This window comes from Corylus avellana, chromosome ca2 (genome assembly GCF_901000735.1).
Source record: "Corylus avellana chromosome ca2, CavTom2PMs-1.0".
NCBI lineage: Eukaryota > Viridiplantae > Streptophyta > Magnoliopsida > Fagales > Betulaceae > Corylus > Corylus avellana.
In genome coordinates, this window is record NC_081542.1 from 41,258,372 (window position 1) to 41,277,349 (window position 18,978).

The 18,978-nt window shown below is 36.5% G+C and overlaps 2 protein-coding genes across 3 annotated transcripts in view; one reads left to right on the forward strand and one right to left on the reverse strand.

Annotated features, from left to right (window-relative positions):
- LOC132168530 (uncharacterized) overlaps nt 1–15,760 on the forward strand; it is a 25,453-nt gene extending 9,693 nt beyond the window's left edge. Inside the window, exons 1-14 of one of the 2 annotated variants that reach the window (XM_059579522.1) lie at nt 743–1,131; nt 4,185–4,346; nt 4,636–4,701; nt 4,974–5,117; nt 5,249–5,362; nt 6,446–6,547; nt 6,668–6,853; nt 8,671–8,760; nt 8,825–8,959; nt 11,287–11,409; nt 13,110–13,195; nt 13,294–13,906; nt 14,037–14,114; nt 14,282–15,760. In XM_059579522.1, the coding sequence (XP_059435505.1) occupies nt 880–1,131; nt 4,185–4,346; nt 4,636–4,701; nt 4,974–5,117; nt 5,249–5,362; nt 6,446–6,547; nt 6,668–6,853; nt 8,671–8,760; nt 8,825–8,959; nt 11,287–11,409; nt 13,110–13,195; nt 13,294–13,906; nt 14,037–14,114; nt 14,282–15,325 (3,195 nt within the window). In that variant the 5' untranslated portion in view covers nt 743–879 and the 3' untranslated portion in view covers nt 15,326–15,760. Of the gene's footprint in view, nt 1–742; nt 1,132–4,184; nt 4,347–4,635; nt 4,702–4,973; nt 5,118–5,248; nt 5,363–6,445; nt 6,548–6,667; nt 6,854–8,670; nt 8,761–8,824; nt 8,960–11,286; nt 11,410–13,109; nt 13,196–13,293; nt 13,907–14,036; nt 14,115–14,281 lie in introns of those variants that run through there. The other variant, XM_059579523.1, reaches the window with a different exon arrangement.
- Nucleotides 15,761–17,381: 1,621 nt separating this feature from the next.
- LOC132169802 (NAC domain-containing protein 10-like) lies at nt 17,382–18,503 on the reverse strand (the record flags this gene model as incomplete). Its single annotated transcript, XM_059580767.1, has 1 exon — nt 17,382–18,503. A coding segment is annotated over one exon (648 nt), but the record flags the coding sequence as incomplete, so codon positions are not given.
- Between the last annotated feature and the right edge of the window lie 475 nt (nt 18,504–18,978).

Below are 18,978 nucleotides of genomic sequence, written 5' to 3' on the forward strand. Positions count from 1 at the left end.
CACAACCATAAATTTTTTTGACCGCACCCCTATAACCTGGAAAAATTTATAGGTCTAACTCATTTCATAAAATCAGTTCAATAAGAGAGTGTTGCCCATTCCTTATAAACATGCCCAAAATCTTGTTCACAGGGAATGTGTGATTATTTCTCAATACTCTCTCTTACGTACAAGCCAGTATTTTTTCTAGTCATTGTCATGAGGTAAGTAGTGTGGGCGTCATATGGTAGGCTTTGATAACATGAAAAAAATTTGTGGGCCTAACTCATCTCATAAAACCTGTTCAATAAAAGATGGTTGTCAATTTCTTATAAACATATTTAAGTTCTCTTACAAATATTTGATTCATATTCTTCTACAAATTTAACAAATTAATCATTAAATTTGTGAGGTCAATTTAGGCTCAAAGATTTTTCTAAAAATAATATAAGTTAATAATGGACTGCACAAATTTAATAATTAATGTATTAAATTTATAGCAAAATATAAGAAAAATATTGCATTTCTCATGGAAAAAATAAAAAAAGGAAAAGCAATCGCGTGTTATCTGGCTGAGCTAGCTTTATATCCACGCTGTCGTTACGACTTACTAGAGTCATCGACCACAGTGACCGAAACACCCTTTCGCTAATTGAAATAGCGTTCTGACAATTTCGGTACATAGTCGTAATTTGATACTCCTTCTCCAGTCCAGTATATATAAAGCCCAAAAGGCGAAACTCACTCTCGCTCCACATTTCCCTCCCCAATTTTAAACCCTTCTTTCTAAGACCTGAAAAAGAAGAGCAAAGGAAGGTCAAAAGAGAAATCGAAAGCAACGAAAAACGATAATCAAAAGCAGAGACAGAGCAAAGAAGAATCCGAGGGACAACGACGACGATGATGAGGTTTTTCAGAGGGAATGACAGTTCCCCCTCCGACACTTCACACTCGTCCTACGCTCCCTCCGCCTCGCCGGGGCCGCCGGTGACCGGACCGGCGAGGCCGATCCGGCTCGTGTACTGCGACGAGAAGGGGAAGTTCCAGATGGATCCGGAGGCCGTGGCCGCGCTCCAGCTCGTCAAAGGTCCCGTCGGCGTTGTCTCCGTCTGCGGCCGCGCTCGCCAGGGCAAGAGCTATATTCTTAACCAGGTTAGTCTTTTGTGTGTGTGAAATTTAGGGTTTTGTGGATTTTTCTTCGACTTGAGTAGTGCTTTCCTTTAGTTGGTCTTTTAGGGTTTTAAAGCTAGAGAACTGATCCAGTATGTTAATTGGAGAGTGGCTTTGTGATTTGAGCAATTTAGGAGAGGCTTTAGTACTCGTATTAGGCATGGTTGCTGAAAAAGTAACCTTCGTAAGCATTTTTTTTTTTGATAAGTAGTAACCTTCGTAAGCATTAGAATGGCTATTGTTTCTCTAGGTACCTTCCAGTGTGCTAATATGAGAATGCATTTCTGATTTCACGGAATGCTTTGGACATTAGTAATACTATTTAGTATCATTGCTGGTAAAGTAACTTTCAACAGCAATTTGAAAGTATCACTGCCTCGGGCTGGTGAAGAATGTTAGGAGAAGATGATTTGGCTGCTCTGTCGCTTAAGGTGAGCTTGTAAAGTTGAGTGCTGCCATGCAATACAAATCATATTGAGAGGCCAAGACTTTGCGACTTGTTGTGCCCTGCTGCCCGAAGCTTGCAGTACCTGGTGTTTTCTATGGAGCCTGAACCAAAGAGAGTAAACTAGAGAAGATTGGTAGTATGTGGTGGTGGAGCTTAGTGCCATAAACCATGAAAAGGGAGGAGCAGGCAGCATGTGCAGTGGGTGACTGATGGAAGTGGTGGGTTGCAAATTGTCCTGTTGCCTACATAGGTGATTGCTCAGAGAAGACATTTGGGGTAGCTTGCTTGGGCAGTAGTTATGATAATGAGTTATTTTGAGGTACAAGCTAAGTTAGGGCCCAAACTATTGAAAGAGGTTTTGCAAAAAATAAAAAAATCCAATATGCGAAGAGAAAGAATGAAGCCTGTGGCTTTTAGTTAAGATGGAAAGCAAGGGGACAGAAGAGAAGGATTAATGGATTTTTATGCCTCAGTAGTCTTGGAAATTAGATGAGAGGGACAATGTTTATACTGAACTCGAATCAATAAAGCCTTTATCCTGACTGTTTCAGGCGAGCCATTGGTCATGTGCTTGACCATTGGCTGTATTTAGGGCCATAAGCAAATGAGATGCCATTGTCTCGCACCATTAGCTGTATTTAGAGCCAGAAGTAAATGAGATGGCATTATCAGTGGTTGATGCCACTAATTTTTCCTTGGGAGTGGTTTGAGCTTTCTTATTTTTGAATTTAACTTTATTACTTTATTGGGAAAAAAAGAGAAGCCTATATAGGCCTAATGCTCTTATGAAGGATAATTTTAACCTAGTCTTATAATCTGGGGGCTAATTATAAGCATTAGCTCAAATGGCACCTTTTCCCCCTATAAGAATAACATGGAGAGTGAGGTTGGGGCTTTAAAACCAACTGAAAATGTAACTTCCCAATAAAAGAAAAATATACAATTTTTTTAGTACCTCATGTGAATTGTTTCGGTTAAACTTAAATTGAACATACTCTTTGTGATAGACTCTTCTTGCGACTTGTGGAGAGTAGCATGGCATGAAGTATAGATAAAGGAAGCAGTAGTACTGCAGAAACTCGTCTTAGTCAAGGGAGTTAAGATAGCAAAACTGGCTAATGTGTCAAAAAATTGGCATAAAACAGTTATATAAATTAATATTCATAGGTAAACCCCAAGGGGTTGGCCCAAGTGGTAAAGGCCTTGGTCTTGAGGTTTGCTCCCTTCAAGGTCTAAGGTTCAGTACCTCATGGGTGCAAACAATCCCTTGGGGCCACTCCCCCTGGTGAAAAGCTAGCGACTTAACCAGTTCCGTGTAGAGAAACTTCCGAGGGTGCGGTATACGGGACCGGGGTTTATTCTACAGGGGTGGGTCCGAAGGGCCCTGCCTTGGAGAGGTTCCCCGACATAAAAATAAATAAATAAATTAATTAATATTCATAAGTGTTGGAAGACTGAAGTATTTTTCTTAGCTTTTTCTTTGCCTTTTTAAAGCCAACCTCATAAATGGTTTCTCTACCTATTTCCTTCTGTGCTATTGACAGTTCAGAAGAGAGACAAAGTTCCATACATTTCTGGCACTGCTTATGCCTTGTTTTGATTCTTTAGATGCCAAGTAATTTTATAGGCCATAATAGCACACATTTGCAAATTCCATTGGCTAATCCATGATTTTTGCATCCCGTTCATTTCATCCCCATGGGGGAAGTGTTAGAAACTTACAATAATTGTTATTGATTACTTACCTGTTTCTGCCTCTTTTTCTAGTCTTCCTTTCAAACTAGATGCTGCTACCAGATTTTGTGCCTGACTGGTTTAAGCATGCCTTTTTCAAATGAAGTTGAGAGTTTGAAATTATCTGTGAACGAAGGAAAAATATTTGCTTGTATATTGTATACGATAAGCGCATTTTGGGCATTATCGTATTCAGTCTTGAATGTTTTGGTTGGAATGGAGAAGAATGCATTCTTGCAATTATTTGTCTATATTTGTGGTTAAACACAGTTATATAGTGCAGACCATGGGGTTGAGATCCACCAGGTGCATGTGTAATTACTTATAAAGGAAAAGGAAAAGAAAATATTGCTCAAGAAATTCTTTCCATATTGTTCAGTAAATGGGCATGATCTTCGTTGTTAGATTAGGATTTGATTAAATCAAAGACATTGAGATGGAAGCAGATAAAATCTGTTCATATATTTAGGCCATTTTTTTTATCTGCTTCAAAGAATGACTGTGAAGCTATTTTTGGTAGTAAACCATAAGATTTTGAACATTTTCTTTTGACAAAAAAAAAAAAAAAAAGAGTATCCCACTTCTATCAAAGTTTGTTTTTTTTTTAAATAATATTTCCTTTTCAATATCCCTATCTTGTAATGTAATGTCCTTGTTTTGTTGTTACTAATGTACTGCTTGCTGAAAATCTATATGGAATCCGGACCATTATTTGAATTTGAAGTATTGAGATCCTGTTCTCTTAGTTGATTCTTCTTATAATTATTTATGTTTGCGTATTACTATGATCATTATTCAAATGTCATGAATCGCAATTTAACTGAGTCTTATGCTTCAACTTTTTGTGTTATAGCTTCTTGGGAGGAGTAGTGGATTTCAGGTGGCTTCAACTCATCGGCCGTGCACAAAGGGGCTTTGGTTGTGGAGTGCACCCTTGAAGAGAACTGCTCTAGATGGAACTGAGTATAACCTTTTACTATTAGATAGTGAAGGAATAGATGCTTATGATCAAACGGTCAGCTTTCATTCCTTACGCTCATGAGTTATTGACGATTTTGTGTATTGCTCATTTTTATGGTTGATAAACTAATAATATTTACTTTGCTTGTAATGCTTTTAATGCATTGTTGGATTTTTTTTATTGATTTAATTTATTTGGATATGATGAATTTCAGTTTTTATTCTGCAGCTGCATAACTACCTGCTATATTAATACTGAGGATCCTTTTAGCTGTTGAATATTTAGTTTTTTCTTTTTGATCTTTCTATTGATTATGATTTTGTTTATCTTACTTCTTTAACAGGGAACATACAGCACCCAGATATTCTCTTTGGCTGTCCTGTTATCTAGCATGTTTGTCTACAACCAGGTTGGGGCAACTTATGCTAAGACCTTGATCCTTCTGGGCAACATCACTTGCAGAATATAATTGAGAATGCCTTATTCTCTACTTCTTCTAATTAATTAATTAATTAATTTTTTATTAGATACACTTTTAGTCAAGTTAGAGTATATTGTCTGAAGAGTTTTTCTCTCTCTCTCTCTCTCTCTCTCTCTCTCTCTCTCATCCTTTGTGGGATATAATTTTTCTCTGTGGATTTATTGCTAGATCTGCCTATTTACTTTCTTCTTGTTAATTAGATGGGCGGTATAGATGAGACTGCAATTGATCGTCTCTCTCTTGTCACTCAAATGACAAAGCATATTCGTATTAGAGCCTCTGGAGGAAGAACTACTGCTTCTGAACTTGGCCAATTCTCCCCAATCTTTGTTTGGCTTCTAAGGGTAATTTGTTATGTGATTAATTATTTATACTCTACCATATATGCATGTAGTGTGTGTGTGAGTGTAAACATGGAGGCATATATATTGCTTCCTTCTATTAAGTGATTAAATTGCTAGGTAATATTTTGCAGGACTTCTATTTGGACTTAGTAGAGGATAATAGAAGAATAACACCCCGTGACTACTTGGAGCTTGCTTTAAGGCCAGTTCAAGGTAGTGGGAAAGATATTGGTTCCAAAAATGAGGTACTTTCTGAGTCTTGTTTTAGTTATTCTAATAAGATTGCTGGGAAATTATATGAGGAGAGGGGTGGCTGCACGACCACTTCTTATTTGGTTGGGGTAGCCACACAGCCATCCCTAACTTGTTGGGGTGGCCGTGTGCCCATCCCTCTCCTCTGTTGGAAATGGCTGTGCGGCTATCTCTCTATTTTTTATTTTTTTTGTAAGTAATAAGTCAACCTCCACATGTAAAAAAAAAAATGCACGTATTTTGTCAAAATACTGCTATAAAAAGGCTTAAGAAGTTTTCTAAAAAATGTTTTCAGTGTTTAGTTATTTTTAAAAGTGTTTCGCTTGGCAACTACCTTATGAAAAGCGTGTTTTCGTGGTTGAGAAGAGCGAGCGTCTCAAGATTGTTAGCTAGTAATCTTACTAAAATATCTTTTACTTCATATTAGAGGGGGCAAACTTCTAACAAGAATCTTGTTTGTTTTTCTCTAAAAAAAATTAAGGATAAAACAGGGCAATTGCAGAAATGAGAACTTCCACTTTGGAAAGTGAACATGTATTTTGGAACGTGTCAAAAAGGAAAGCAATGCATTTGAATTGGGACATAGGGAATGCTTATTTCTGTGGTTAACCAAACTTTAAACCTTGATGCATTTACTTTGTGCACTGCACATTGCACAATCCAAAACTAAAAGGATTGATTTAATTATGGTCATGTCCATGCATATTTTGAAACAAATGGAGTATTGGTATTCAGCATACATCCAACAACCAAAAAAAAAAAAACAATCTTTTTGCATCCATCTTTTGTAGTTAAAGCGGTCGTAGCTGTTCAGTCACCTCTCCATTTATTTGTATGGCAGTTGTTTGAATCAGAGGGATCATCCTTGCTGCTCCTACTTTTTAAGAATTTTTCTGTACTGGGATTATCTATTTCTTGCTTATCTTTTTTTTTGGGGTGTAATTTGTTCTCATCTATGGTTTTAGTATGCCTATCATAGGCTCTTCTAAATAATTGTAGGGGTGACCGGGGGATTTTGAATCTTCTAATTTTTTTTTTTCTTTTTGGTGCTGCTAATTTTGTAACTGTGTTCATAGATTCGAGACTCTATCCGAGCTCTTTTTCCAGATAGAGAATGCTTCACCCTTGTGCGACCTTTGAACAATGAAAATGATCTACAGAGACTTGACCGGATTTCGGTTAGTACCTTTTGGTTCTCACATATCCTGTTAACTTATTCTTCTTGTTTAATGCTCGCTTTGCCATCTTTTCTTTTTGGTATATTATTTGTATATTTAAGTACTTTGTTTTGCATGCAGTTGGACAAACTAAGGCCTGAATTTAAATCTGGATTGGATGCATTGACAAAGTTTGTTTTTGAGAGAACAAGGCCAAAGCAAGTCGGTGCAACTGTAATGACGGGCCCCATACTGGTTGGTATTACAGAATCTTATCTAGAGGCTCTCAATAATGGTGCAGTGCCTACAATATCCTCCTCATGGCAGGTTAGTATTATTTCTGAAATTCTCTTGTAACTTTTATAATGTTTAGTTTGAAAAAAGTGTTGGGTTTTCCAAATTGTTTATTTGCATGCATCATAAGGAAATTTGCATTCATCATAGCAGTTTAAAGAAATGAAACTCTCACTATAAGTGGAGGAAAGTTTTCAATCATATGATGTGGTAACAATTACTGTTTTTGAGAGGCATGTGGAGCTTATATTAAATGTCATTAACCTGTACAATGTCAGATTTGGAATGTAGCCTTTGAAGGAGATGCATGTTTACGTTTACATAACCAGAAAACCATTACAAACCAAATGGTGGAGCTTTTTCATTGCAGCCTCTTTGTTATTATTATTTTTAATATGGAAGAGTAATTTTGGAGACGGGACTCGATGAGGAATGGTAGAACATACTGCTCATATGGGTACTTTCAAATGGTCATTAAGATGACTATTTATGACAAGAATTCTTTGGCATGACTGGACTCCAATATTACAGAGAAGAAAAACTTTTAACTATTGCATGAGGGTCAACTTAAATTATGCTTTGCTATCAAGTTATAAATAAGCACTTTGAGCAAAAGAAAAATATTGTGTCTCTTCCATGTTTAAAGACTTGGGATCCAGCTCCAACAACTTATCCATTCCAGACACGGATTTGGCTAGCTGTGGTAGTAAATTCGTTTTTAAGGATTGCTTGTTATCATTTCTTTAGGACCAAAAAGTTGCCATTACATTTAAATAGCTTATTCAGTCCATATATGATGTAACGGGCGCATAAGCTCTCTCGACACTTTGGTATCAAATTGGGATAATTACACTCTGTCCACCCATGATGTAGGTTGAGATTGAATTTTTTTTTTTTTTTGATAAGTTTAGGTCGAGATTGAATTCTCAACCTATCTCAACCTATGGTTAAAGCAGTTGCTTTTTACCCGCTTGAGATTAAGTTGCAATTGGGATAATTACACTCTATCCACCCATGATTTAGGTCGAGATTGAAGTCTCAACCTATCTCAACCTCTGGTTAAAGAAGTTGCATTTTACCCGCTTGAGATTAAGTTATATTTGCTTTTGATTCATGAGAGTTAATGTATTCAAACTGTAATAAGGTTTCTTATGTGTTTTCTGTTTTGTTTTTTTTTTCTTTTTCGAGGCACATAATTATTCATTCAAATTTAAAGATTAGGAGCCGAAAAAAATTAAAAGTGACCTGTGATGTTTTTAAACTATAAATTGGCAACTCAAATGCGAGGCAAACCACATGCGGGTCAAATGTAGTCAAACCTATCAAATATTTATCAAGAGAACAAAATGGTTGCTAAGCTAGAATGTTTGATGATGTACTTTTACTGTCCATTCATTAAAGAAATACTGAAATTTTGCTCAAAACTGAGGATTTAGACCACAAGCCATGCCTTTCATTAAAGCGAACCAAAGATGTGAAAATTCAAAATGCCCTCTTTACTTATCAAAAAAAAAAAAAAAAAAAAATGCCCTCTTCACTTCCATGGCCTTTAGTCTCATGTAATGTTCTCTTTTCTTTTTCTTTTCCAGATAGCTATTTTGCCTTTATCTATGTAAAATTTTCTCCTTTAGTGCAGTTCAAGCGATATAAAATATTTATTTTACATGTTTTCATTCTGTTATATACCATTGAAAATTCAAGTGGTTTATCTTTTTGTAAATCTTAAAGTACAGTGTTCACTAAAGAATGAAGAAACCTCAAAGAACTTTTGAAAGAAAATAATCCACAGTGTCAGATGATTAAATGATAAAACTTTTCTCTTATATAGTTTTGATATTATTGTTTTACAGAGTGTTGAAGAAGCCGAGTGTAGAAGAGCGTTTGATTCTGCTACTGAGGTTTATAGGTCTTCTTTTGATCGTTCAAAGCCGCCTGAGGAAGTAAGTGATGTTTTATGTCTTAGTTCTTGGATATTGCCATTATTTTCTAATTCCAGTGTTTTAGGTTGCATTAAGGGAAGCACATGATGAAGCAGTTCGAAAATCCCTGGCTGCGTTTGATGCTGGTGCTGTTGGTGGAGGTTCCACAAGGAAGAAATATGAGGGGCTTCTCCAGAAATTTTTTAGAAAAGAATTCGAGGTAACTGTTTTCTTAAAAAACACCATTATAAAATACTTCGATTTAAACTTGATTTGACAATTATTTGGACCTCAGTAGAGTAGCGTAGTACAAGTCTCTGGAATTAAAAAGCGTACAAATGCATGCATGCAGATGTGCTCAGACATGCTTTATCTTTCATATGTATGTGTTTTAATGTTTTCTTTAAATTACCTCATTATATCGCAAGGTTTTTTTTTAGCTTGCAACCTGTAGGTGGAAAACTTGGGAAATCACTTATAAAGAACTCAAAACAATGATTTCAAATACAAAGCCTGGGTCATATCACAGGGCACACAAAGGTCTATGGTGTAATTATAAGCTTAAGTTCTCATGGTTGATCATTATTTGATTTGAAACTATCTAGATAAAATATCTCTAATGTTGGAAAATATCTGGTAGTGTCTAATCAGTATTTTGTATTTTGAGCAGCACATAGGCTGCATCTTCTGAACTTTATATTTAACTAGGAAATTAAATTTAGGGTAAAGTCCATATACCCCCCTCAAACTATCACCCAGTTGACAATGTTCCCCCCAAGCTTTTAATTGTGACAATGCCCTCCTCAAACTACCAAAACATTGCCAATATTCCCTCCAAAGCTAGAAAAAAGATAAAAATGCCTGTATATATTTGTCATTAAGACAAACAAGTCCCTCATGCCTTGCCGGGTGAGGGACTTGTTTGCTAGCTGGTGGTCGGGAGGACGATCTCGAAGCGTAGTTGTGTGGAAGATGATCCCTCTGTGTCTTATGTGGTGTATTTGGAATGAAAAAAATGATAAATGTTTTGAAAATTTCACTAGGACTATAGAGGAATTGACTCATTTTTTCTTCTTTATTCTTTACTCTGGACGGCCGCTTGGCTAGCTCTTTTAGTTATTAGTTTCTCTGAGTTTCTTTTTCATTTTTCTCCCTCCTAGGCACTCTCTGTTTATACTTCCCATGTATGTGGGTTGCGTCCCTCTGCGCTCTTTTTATATATCATAATTACTTATCAAAAAAAAAAAAAAATTATCTTACTATCAAAAAAAAAAGCATTAAAATAATTCCTCTATATAGTCTGAATATATATATATATATATATATATAAAGTATATATAATTTTTTTAAAATGAACTTTTATTTGAAAGAATTTTTTAAAATGAATTTTATTTTTTTTCAAATGATTTTTAAAACGAAATTCCCTTTATTTAAAAGTTTTTTATAAAATAAAACTTTATTTTAAAATTTATAATTTTTTTTTAAAACTTAGGCACTTCAATTTTATTAATCAAAACTCAATCTTTTAATTTTTTTTCTGATAAAATGATTTTTTTTTAACTTGTGCTGAATTTTTTATTCCCAGACTAAAAATAATAATTTTTTTTTAAAAAAAAATTTCTTATAAAAATTTTTTATTTTTTATTTTAATGATAATTAATTAATTAATTTTTTTTTTAGTTTTAGGTTTTTTTAGAAGCTTTATTATTTTTATTTTATTTTATTAAGGGTAGTTTCGTCATTGGGGGAAACATTGACATATTTTGGTAGTTTGGGAGGGACATTGTCACAATTGAAAGTTTGGAGGTGACATTGTCAATTGGATGGTAGTTTAAGGGGGATATGTGGACTTTTCCCTTAAATTTACTTCTGATTTGGTTTAATATTATAAATATTTTATTACGTATCACTTCCAAAAAGATCAGGTATATGGAGGGCAAAGAAATTGCTCAAAAGCCCTATTAGTGTTGAATCTTTGACTATGTGATCGGTACTGACTGCAGGCTGACCAAATTGGTTGGAAGCTTATTTATTTGCTCTATGCTTAATCTAACTAGTATATGACCTAGACCTCGTTCATATGTCCTACAATTTCAATGCATTTTTTGCCATTCATTGCAGATGTTCTTATGGCCTCTCTTTTTCTTTTGGATTTGTGGATAAGATAGTTTGGAAAAGAGAGAAAAGAGGTGACAAAATAATAGGAGAAAGAGACAGAATAGAGGGTAATTTAAAACCTAAAATTTTAATTTATTCATATTGTATTTCACTTTTGTACTTATTTGTTCTTGGTTATAGGTCATTTCATGGTTAAAAGAGAGATCAGGCCTGATAAAGACCAACAACCCAACATTTCACATTATTATTATTATTATTTTCAGTATGGATTTGTGAATAATGGGATCTATGAAGTTTTTTTTTTTTTCCCTTTTTTATTCTCCCTTAATTGTTTATCCATATGTGTATAGATGTTATTAATGTGCTTATGCATCTACAATGTTATGTTTGCATCTGGTTTTATTAATTCAAATTGGCCCATTGATGCAGGATTATAGAAGGACTGCATATATGGAGGCAGACTTGCGAAATTCAAATGCTATACAAAGCATGGAAAAGAGGCTGAGAGCAGCTTGCTATGCTTCTGATGCAAACATAGATAATGTTGTGAAGGTAAGCATCCAGTTCTAGTTCTCATAGGGAATAGTTAAAGTTACATGCATGTTATATAAACTTTGCAAAAAGCCCCACTGAGTACTGTAACTGTTACTACCTCAAAAATAGTCATGCTATTGTAACTGTTACTACCTCAAAAATTAATTTGACTTGTCTGTCATGTCAATTAGACATGTGATAGCATTGAGTAGGGGTAAGAAAAAGTGGTAGGAGGCTAGCTGATTAATTGATCTTAATGGAGCAAGAATTGTACTTCTATGAAATAGACACCATATATGTTCGAAGAAAACTATCCTTCTAGTTGGGTGTTTCTCTTGTATGCTTCCTGTATATCCAGGTTGCGTCTTTCGCTTTTGATGATATTTTGATTACTTATAATAAAAAAGACTTTATAGTTACCGTGCCCTTTTGTTTTTTCAAAGATGATGAATGTAACAATTTGACAAGTCATGAAAAAAAAAAAAAAGTCTTTCCCTTCCTAGTAAGCATATCCAAGTGAAATCTTGGTTTTGATAGCCTGGTTTGTCTCAAAAGGGTGCTTTGAACTTTTGTGATGACATGTAGGGGTGGCACCAACCCAATTTGGTAGGAAAACCCACCCTTCGGACTTACGATCCAACAGAAGTTGGAAGCAGAACAGTTGTTCTGGGCTGACCTGCACCCCAGGGTTTTTTTGACAATGTTGGCTCAGAAGTTGAGTTGGTGTCAATGCTGTGGATGTTTGAGGCCATGGATGGTGGCTCAAATTTGATACTTTCACCTCTGTGACAACTGACATGTGAGGTTCGGAGGTTTGAGGCCATGGTATGTGGACGTAGATGGTGGCTTAAATTTGAGAAACTTTCATGTCTGCATCGATGTGAACAGCAAAGATCTGAGAATCTTGACAACCTCCCAAGGCTATTGATGGTGGTCATGGTGATCTTTGTGACTGCTTGTAATTTATCTGATAGGTTCTCTCTCTCTCTCTCTCTTTCTAAAATAAATATAAAGTTTGGTTGGGTTGGAAGGGATTTCTGAGCATCCTTTTCCGACCCGACATGCGTTGGAAGTCTGAAAAACCTTCTGATCGTCACGCTGACAGATGTTGGAAGTCAACAGGTCAGGTTTGAGGTGTCAGATCGGAGTTGGAGGTGCAGTTTTTTGCTCCCTCTAATGTGGGAGGAGATCTAGTGGGCAGGCTATGCTCGATGAACTACGAGCAACTATCTTTTAAATTGTCCTGAGCAGCTTGGTTGGTCTTAAGGGAATGTATGCTTTTTGATTTCTAGTATTGCCATACTTGTATGTCAGGCATATAATTGAAACTATTGATTTCTTTTATGTGAAGACAAACGAGCACAAATCTTCCAATTTTGTGGTAAGGGCTTTTAACGTCTCTAGTTGTCTCTACATAAAGCATTTATTGTTAGAGGTTAAAACTTTGAGCTTTACTTTCTTTGGTTTGTGAATGTGATAGTTGTTTGAGATTCCCTTATATTTACTTTCTCTTGCATAAACTGCTTAATTTCTCATCCTTTCTTTTAATTGGGACTTTAGTTTGTTCAGGAGGGTTTAGAGCTAATAACACTTGTCATGTTCATTCTGCATGATATATAACACATGCTGTCTTTATTACCTGAATAAATGGTTTTTGTCATTAAATTTCTCCCGGAAATACCTTTCCCATTGAATTTTGTCTTAAATATGTCATGCAGGTTCTTGATGCTCTTCTATCCGAGTATGAGGCATCATCCCATGGTCCAGGAAAATGGCAGAAATTGGCTGTGTTTTTGCAACAGAGGTTTGTATTAGTGTTCTTTTGTTTTGTTTTCTTTCTTGGGGGTGTTATATGGTTCTCTGCTTGGATTTGTGTCTATCTAATGCTATCAAACTTGCCAGTTTGGAAGGTCAAGTACTCGATCTCGCCAAGAAGTTAATTGAGCAAGTCAGGACAGAGAAGAGTTCCCTCATGCTTAAATGCCGCTCCATTGAAGATAGGATGGGGTTGCTTAACAAGCAGCTGGAAGCTAGTGAGAAGTATAAGTCTGAATATCTGAAGCGTTATGAAGATGCTATCAAGGACAAGAAGAAGCTTGCTGATGAATATATGAGTCGCATAGCTAATTTACAGGGTAGTTGCAGTTCACTGGAGGAAAGGTGTTCAAGCTTATTGAAAGCTTTGGATTCTACCAAGCAAGAATCCTCAGACTGGAAAAGAAAATATGAACAGGTCTTATCAAAGCAGAGAGCCGAGGAAGATCAATCCAGTTCAGAAATTGCAGTTCTCAAATCTCGAAGCAGTGCTGCTGAAGCAAGGCTTGGAGCTGCTCAGGAACAAGCTCAGTCTGCTCAAGAGGAGGCGGAGGAATGGAAAAGGAAATATGATATTGCCGTGAGAGAAGCAAAAGCTGCTCTAGAGAAGGCAGCAGTTGTGCAAGAACGCACAACTAAGCATACACAACAGAGGGAAGATGTTCTGAGGGAAGAGTTCTCTTGCAATTTGGCTGAAAAGGTGAAACTCTCTATCTCTCACACACACTCATCTACCGGCACATGTGTTTTATATGGTTCTACTTCAATTCATTAATGATGTGCCTGAGAATAATGTGGATTATATATTTTCATTATCAATAAATATGCAGGAAGAGGAAATAAAGGACAAGGCAGCAAAGCTCGAGCATGCTGAGCAGTGTTTGACTACTCTAAAATTAGAGTTGAAGGTGAGTGTCTTTGATCTGTTTCATTAAGCAAAGCAAACTTTATATAACACCTCCCCACCCACCCACACACACACATAGAGCAACATATTCTTGTGTAGCAATCCATGACTACGATTGTGTGTATGCATACGATTAATGGCTGTGCTTGACTGACAATTCCTTTGCAGGTTGCAGAGTCAAAAGTGAGGAGTTATGATGCGGAATTATCATCAGTGAGGTTTGAAATCAAAGAGTTGAATGAGAAGTTAGATAGTGTAAATGATAAGGCCAAATCATTTGAGAGAGAAGCAAGGATGCTGGAACAGGAGAAGATCCATTTGGAGCAGAAGTACGAATCTGAGTTCAAACGGTTTGATGAAGTAAAGGAAAGGTGCAACATTGCTGAAAGAGAAGCCAAGAGAGCAACTGAAGTTGCTGATAAAGCTCGGGCTGAATCAGGCATTGCTCAAAAGGAGAAGGGTGAGATGCAGAGGTTGGCAATGGAAAGATTGGCCCAAATTGAGAGGGCTGAGAGGCAAATTGAAAATTTGGAGAGGCAGAAGAATGACTACGCAAATCAAGTAGAGAGAATACGTGAGTCAGAGATGAATGCCCTTTCGAAAGTTGCGCTACTAGAAGCAAGAGTTGAAGAAAGGGAGAAAGAAATAGAGTCACTGCTGGCATCGAACAACGAACAAAGGGCCACTACTGTACAAGCCCTTCAGAGTCTTCTGGACTCCGAACGTGCGGCACATGTGGAGGCTAACAACAGGGCAGACGCCTTATCTCTTCAGCTACAAGCTGCACAAGCAAAAATAGATATTCTTCAGCAAGAGTTTACCAAAGTTCGACTAAATGAAACAGCATTGGATAGCAAGCTTAGGACCGCTTCCCATGGGAAACGTCCAAGAGTAGATGACTTTGAAATGGGTGTGGAATCTGTTCAAGACATGGACACAACTGACAAGATGTTGAGAGCAAATAAGAAGACCAGGAGCACCACTAGCCCGCTGAAGACCATGCACTCTGAAGACGGTGGTTCGGTGTTCAAGGGCAACGAGGACAACAATAGCCAGCATAGCAATCCGGAGGATTATACAAAGTTTACTGTCCAGAAACTCAAGCAGGAACTAACAAAGCATAACTTCGGTGCTGAATTGCTGCAGTTGAGGAATCCCAACAAGAAAGAGATCCTTGCTCTCTATGAGAAATGTGTCCTCCAGAGGTCATGACAAGCTATTCTACAGGACTCCTATTGTAAAGGGTGTTGGAACTTGATAGATTAGAATAGGGTGTAGTGGAGGAGTTGGTTTCCTCAAATCTTTTCAGCGTGCTTATCTAGGATAACTAGCTAGTTTGCTTTTTCTTAATATCATCGGGCCCTGAAATGTGCAAAATTTTTTAGGCTGGATATATGTTAGTTCTTTGTCCATCTATAATTTATTCTCTCTTTTTTTGTATTTTTGGGTGCTTCTTTAGGGTGGGCGTGTTGTTCTTTTGCCATTGAACTTATTTGTCAGTCTGATGTGTGGTTGTTGAAGTGCCAAATGGGTGGATATGCGTATACCTCTTGTATCATGTGTTGGCCTAGTGGTGTTGGGCCAGCATCGTTTAACTAAATTTCGATTTGGAGCAAGTATGAATAATTTCAAGTGTGGCCTTTTTTTCTTTTCAATTTTAATTGTTTATTAGTGCTTTTAATCGTATCTGTTGTCGGATTTTCAGTGATGATTTTGGTGCTCAAATGGCCATTCCGTTCCATTAGCTTTTAACTGGTGCTTTTAATTTGAATTCTAATGTTTAAAAATTGGCAATGTATTTTTATAATGTTTTAAAAATTTTTAATTTAAACTCCCCGTTACTAATTTTTGTCTAATTAGACAGAAATTATCTCATTTGCGTGTCGCGAATGCCCTTACAATGCCATTAGCTTCTTCTTTTTCGGTGTAATAGGAAAAATTGAAGTACAAGGTACAAAAACGTACAGGGGTTAGACAAAAAGAGTTTGTAAAAATTTTCTGTTGTATTTTTAATAGCATTATTATACTAATCCGACCCCAACATAAGAATCCTGACTCCCTCTCTCCCTTCTCATCTTTTCGAAATTGGAAAATACTTGTTTAAATTAAAACAAACATCATCGTTGACAACTTTCTAGTGTATGCAAAAAAAGTTTTCTTGTTTGACGAACTCCCCAGTGGTGCATGAAGCCCACGTCTTTGAGACCTTTGACCATTCTATCCCAAATGTCGGTTATTCCATAATCTCAGACATGTTCCTTCCTCGGTACTCTTATCAACTTCTTTAAATTTTGTGTTTTTTGCTTTTCTAAATTTAGATAAAATCTCCCAAAACCTTCTGCCAGCAGTACCTTTTCTACATATTCCCTAAACTACCCTCTCCCTTTCTCTTACACTCTGAAGTCTGCAACTACCATCCTCATAAAAATCCTCACTTTCCTCTTTCACAACACTCCTTCCACCCTCTCGTCCCTTCTTTTCAAGTTTTCAACCTCTAGAACCTTGTTGAGCTTCAAGATCTCTTCTGGGTTCTTCTCGAACCGCTTTCACGTTGAGGTGGATAGTTGACACATGGTGATGCGCTTGGAGCCCAGACTCCATCGTCATGGATGACCAGTCGGGGGCTTCTTCTTTGTCTCTGTATGTGAGTGTGAGAGAAGAAGAGGAAGAAAAAGAATTTGGGATTTGAGGATTAGCTGGCAAACGCGTGGAATCGCACGTGGAACTCGTCAGGCATGGCGAAGGGCCACGTGGTACTGTTGTCAGAGCCTATGTAGCATGCACCGCAAACACGCACCACCACACACTCCAGCTGGCAGGACTCAGATACACAGACAGAGAGAACCAAGCCTATGGAATAACAAAAAATTAAAATAGTTTTGAAGAAGATAAGAAAATTATTGTGGAGTGTAATTTAATAAGAAAGAAAAAGATAATTTTTTGTTAAAAGAATATTAAGAGTAAAGCAATTTAGAATTTACGCCATCTCAATCCATTTGTGTTTCTTATACATTGTTCTCAACCAGTTGCATGAGTATTTTTGGTGTTGGTTATTATTTCTTAGAATTAATATTAATTATATTTACATTCTCTATCTTTTAGTAATTTGAAATTTTTGTATAAATGATTAAACATAATATCATAATCACTATCTTGAATTTGAATTTTAAGTAAAAGCCATGAAATAAATAAACAAGAGAAAGTAATTAATTAGTAAGAATCAACTTATATATATAGTAAAATCATTGTATATCATTGTACATAATGATGAAACAAAAAGCTTACACACAAACAAGAAAGTTAAGAATAATCTCTTTTGTAGGAAATCTACAACGAAAATCCAACAAAGCGGTATCATCATCATCAATTGAGTCAAAAGTTCCTCATGATCCATGAGAGGAACAAAGTAATGATGAAACTAAATACTAACCCTATCATACGTACGGATCGATGTTTGTAGGCATCGATCATCACCTTCGATCTGTACATTCCTAAAATATTACGTCACTTTCCCAACATATTCCTTAGCTAGGCCTGCACAAAAGAAACTTCCAACAACAACAACATTGGCCAAATTTTCCATACCCAATTTGGAAATACTTGAGCCATTATCTTATTATTCCCCTTACTTTCCCCTCTTGTCCTCATTGTAATCTCAATCCAATATATATAACTTATTTGACTAATATTACACAGCAACAGCAACAGCAACAACCACCACCAGAAGCTAGCTCCCCCATCACTATTTTCTCTCAAACTTTCCTTTGCTTGCATCTGAAGCTATTCGAATAAAAGATGACCCATCACCCTGGACAACCAGATTAGGAATTAGTTGTGGTGAGATTTCCCTATTATGCCCCCCCTGGTGATGATCATAGTTGATGAAAGAATTAGGATTGTAATACTCCACAAGAGCTGCGTTCTTAGGCATAGGAATATTGTTGTTATGATCATGGCCGATGCTTTGGTTCTTCGTCATCAATTGTTTGTCTTCGACAAAGGAATCCTTAATACTCGAACCACATTGTCTAGGCTGTGTTTGGTAGAAAACCTTTGAGACCACTAATTCTCCATCTTTCTCTTCTTCATTGTCGCCAAGATGGTATTGGTGCATCACCCAGTTTGTTTTCTCAGGTTTTCTTTGCCTGCCATAGTTGGTGTAGAGAACCAAGATCTTTTTGAAACCCTTTACTGTTCCACCGGCAAAGACAGGCCTGGTCTTGCCTGTTTTGTGCCATCTTGTCTCGCTTCCATCCTCATCGGTGTGGACCTTCCTTCGTTTCCTCGTCCCTGTCGTGTATGCCTTTGAAGGTCGATGAAAGAAGTGGCGAATTTGGCCGTCTTTGCTAACTCCTGCATCACCAAAATGTGAATACTTCTGATTCAAGTTTCATTGGTTGCTTGATAAAAAAGTTAGTAATCAGCATCTAGAATAACTTAGAACTACATAAAAGAAGACCCATACGTTGAATAGTCAAACGTCATGAATTCAAATTTTGACTCTATAATTCAACTTACATTTTAATTAAATGTTACACGTATTTATCTCACCAACCAAATCGAAAACTAAAATAAAGAGAGAGAAAAGAAAGTTGTGGAATCAACTTAAAAATAGAATGGGAACAACAACAGGTTAAAGGAGAATGAAGCATGAGAACATGACTATGCTTATATATATATATATATATATATATATATATATATATAAGGGTAACTTGACTGAAAATCCCTGAACTTCCATCTGATTTGACAAACCTCTCCAAACTTCAAAATCTCTCAATTTAATCTCTTGAACTTTCAATTACAATCAATTTTGACCCCTCCGTCAGATTTTAAACGTTAAATGACATTTATAACATTAACTT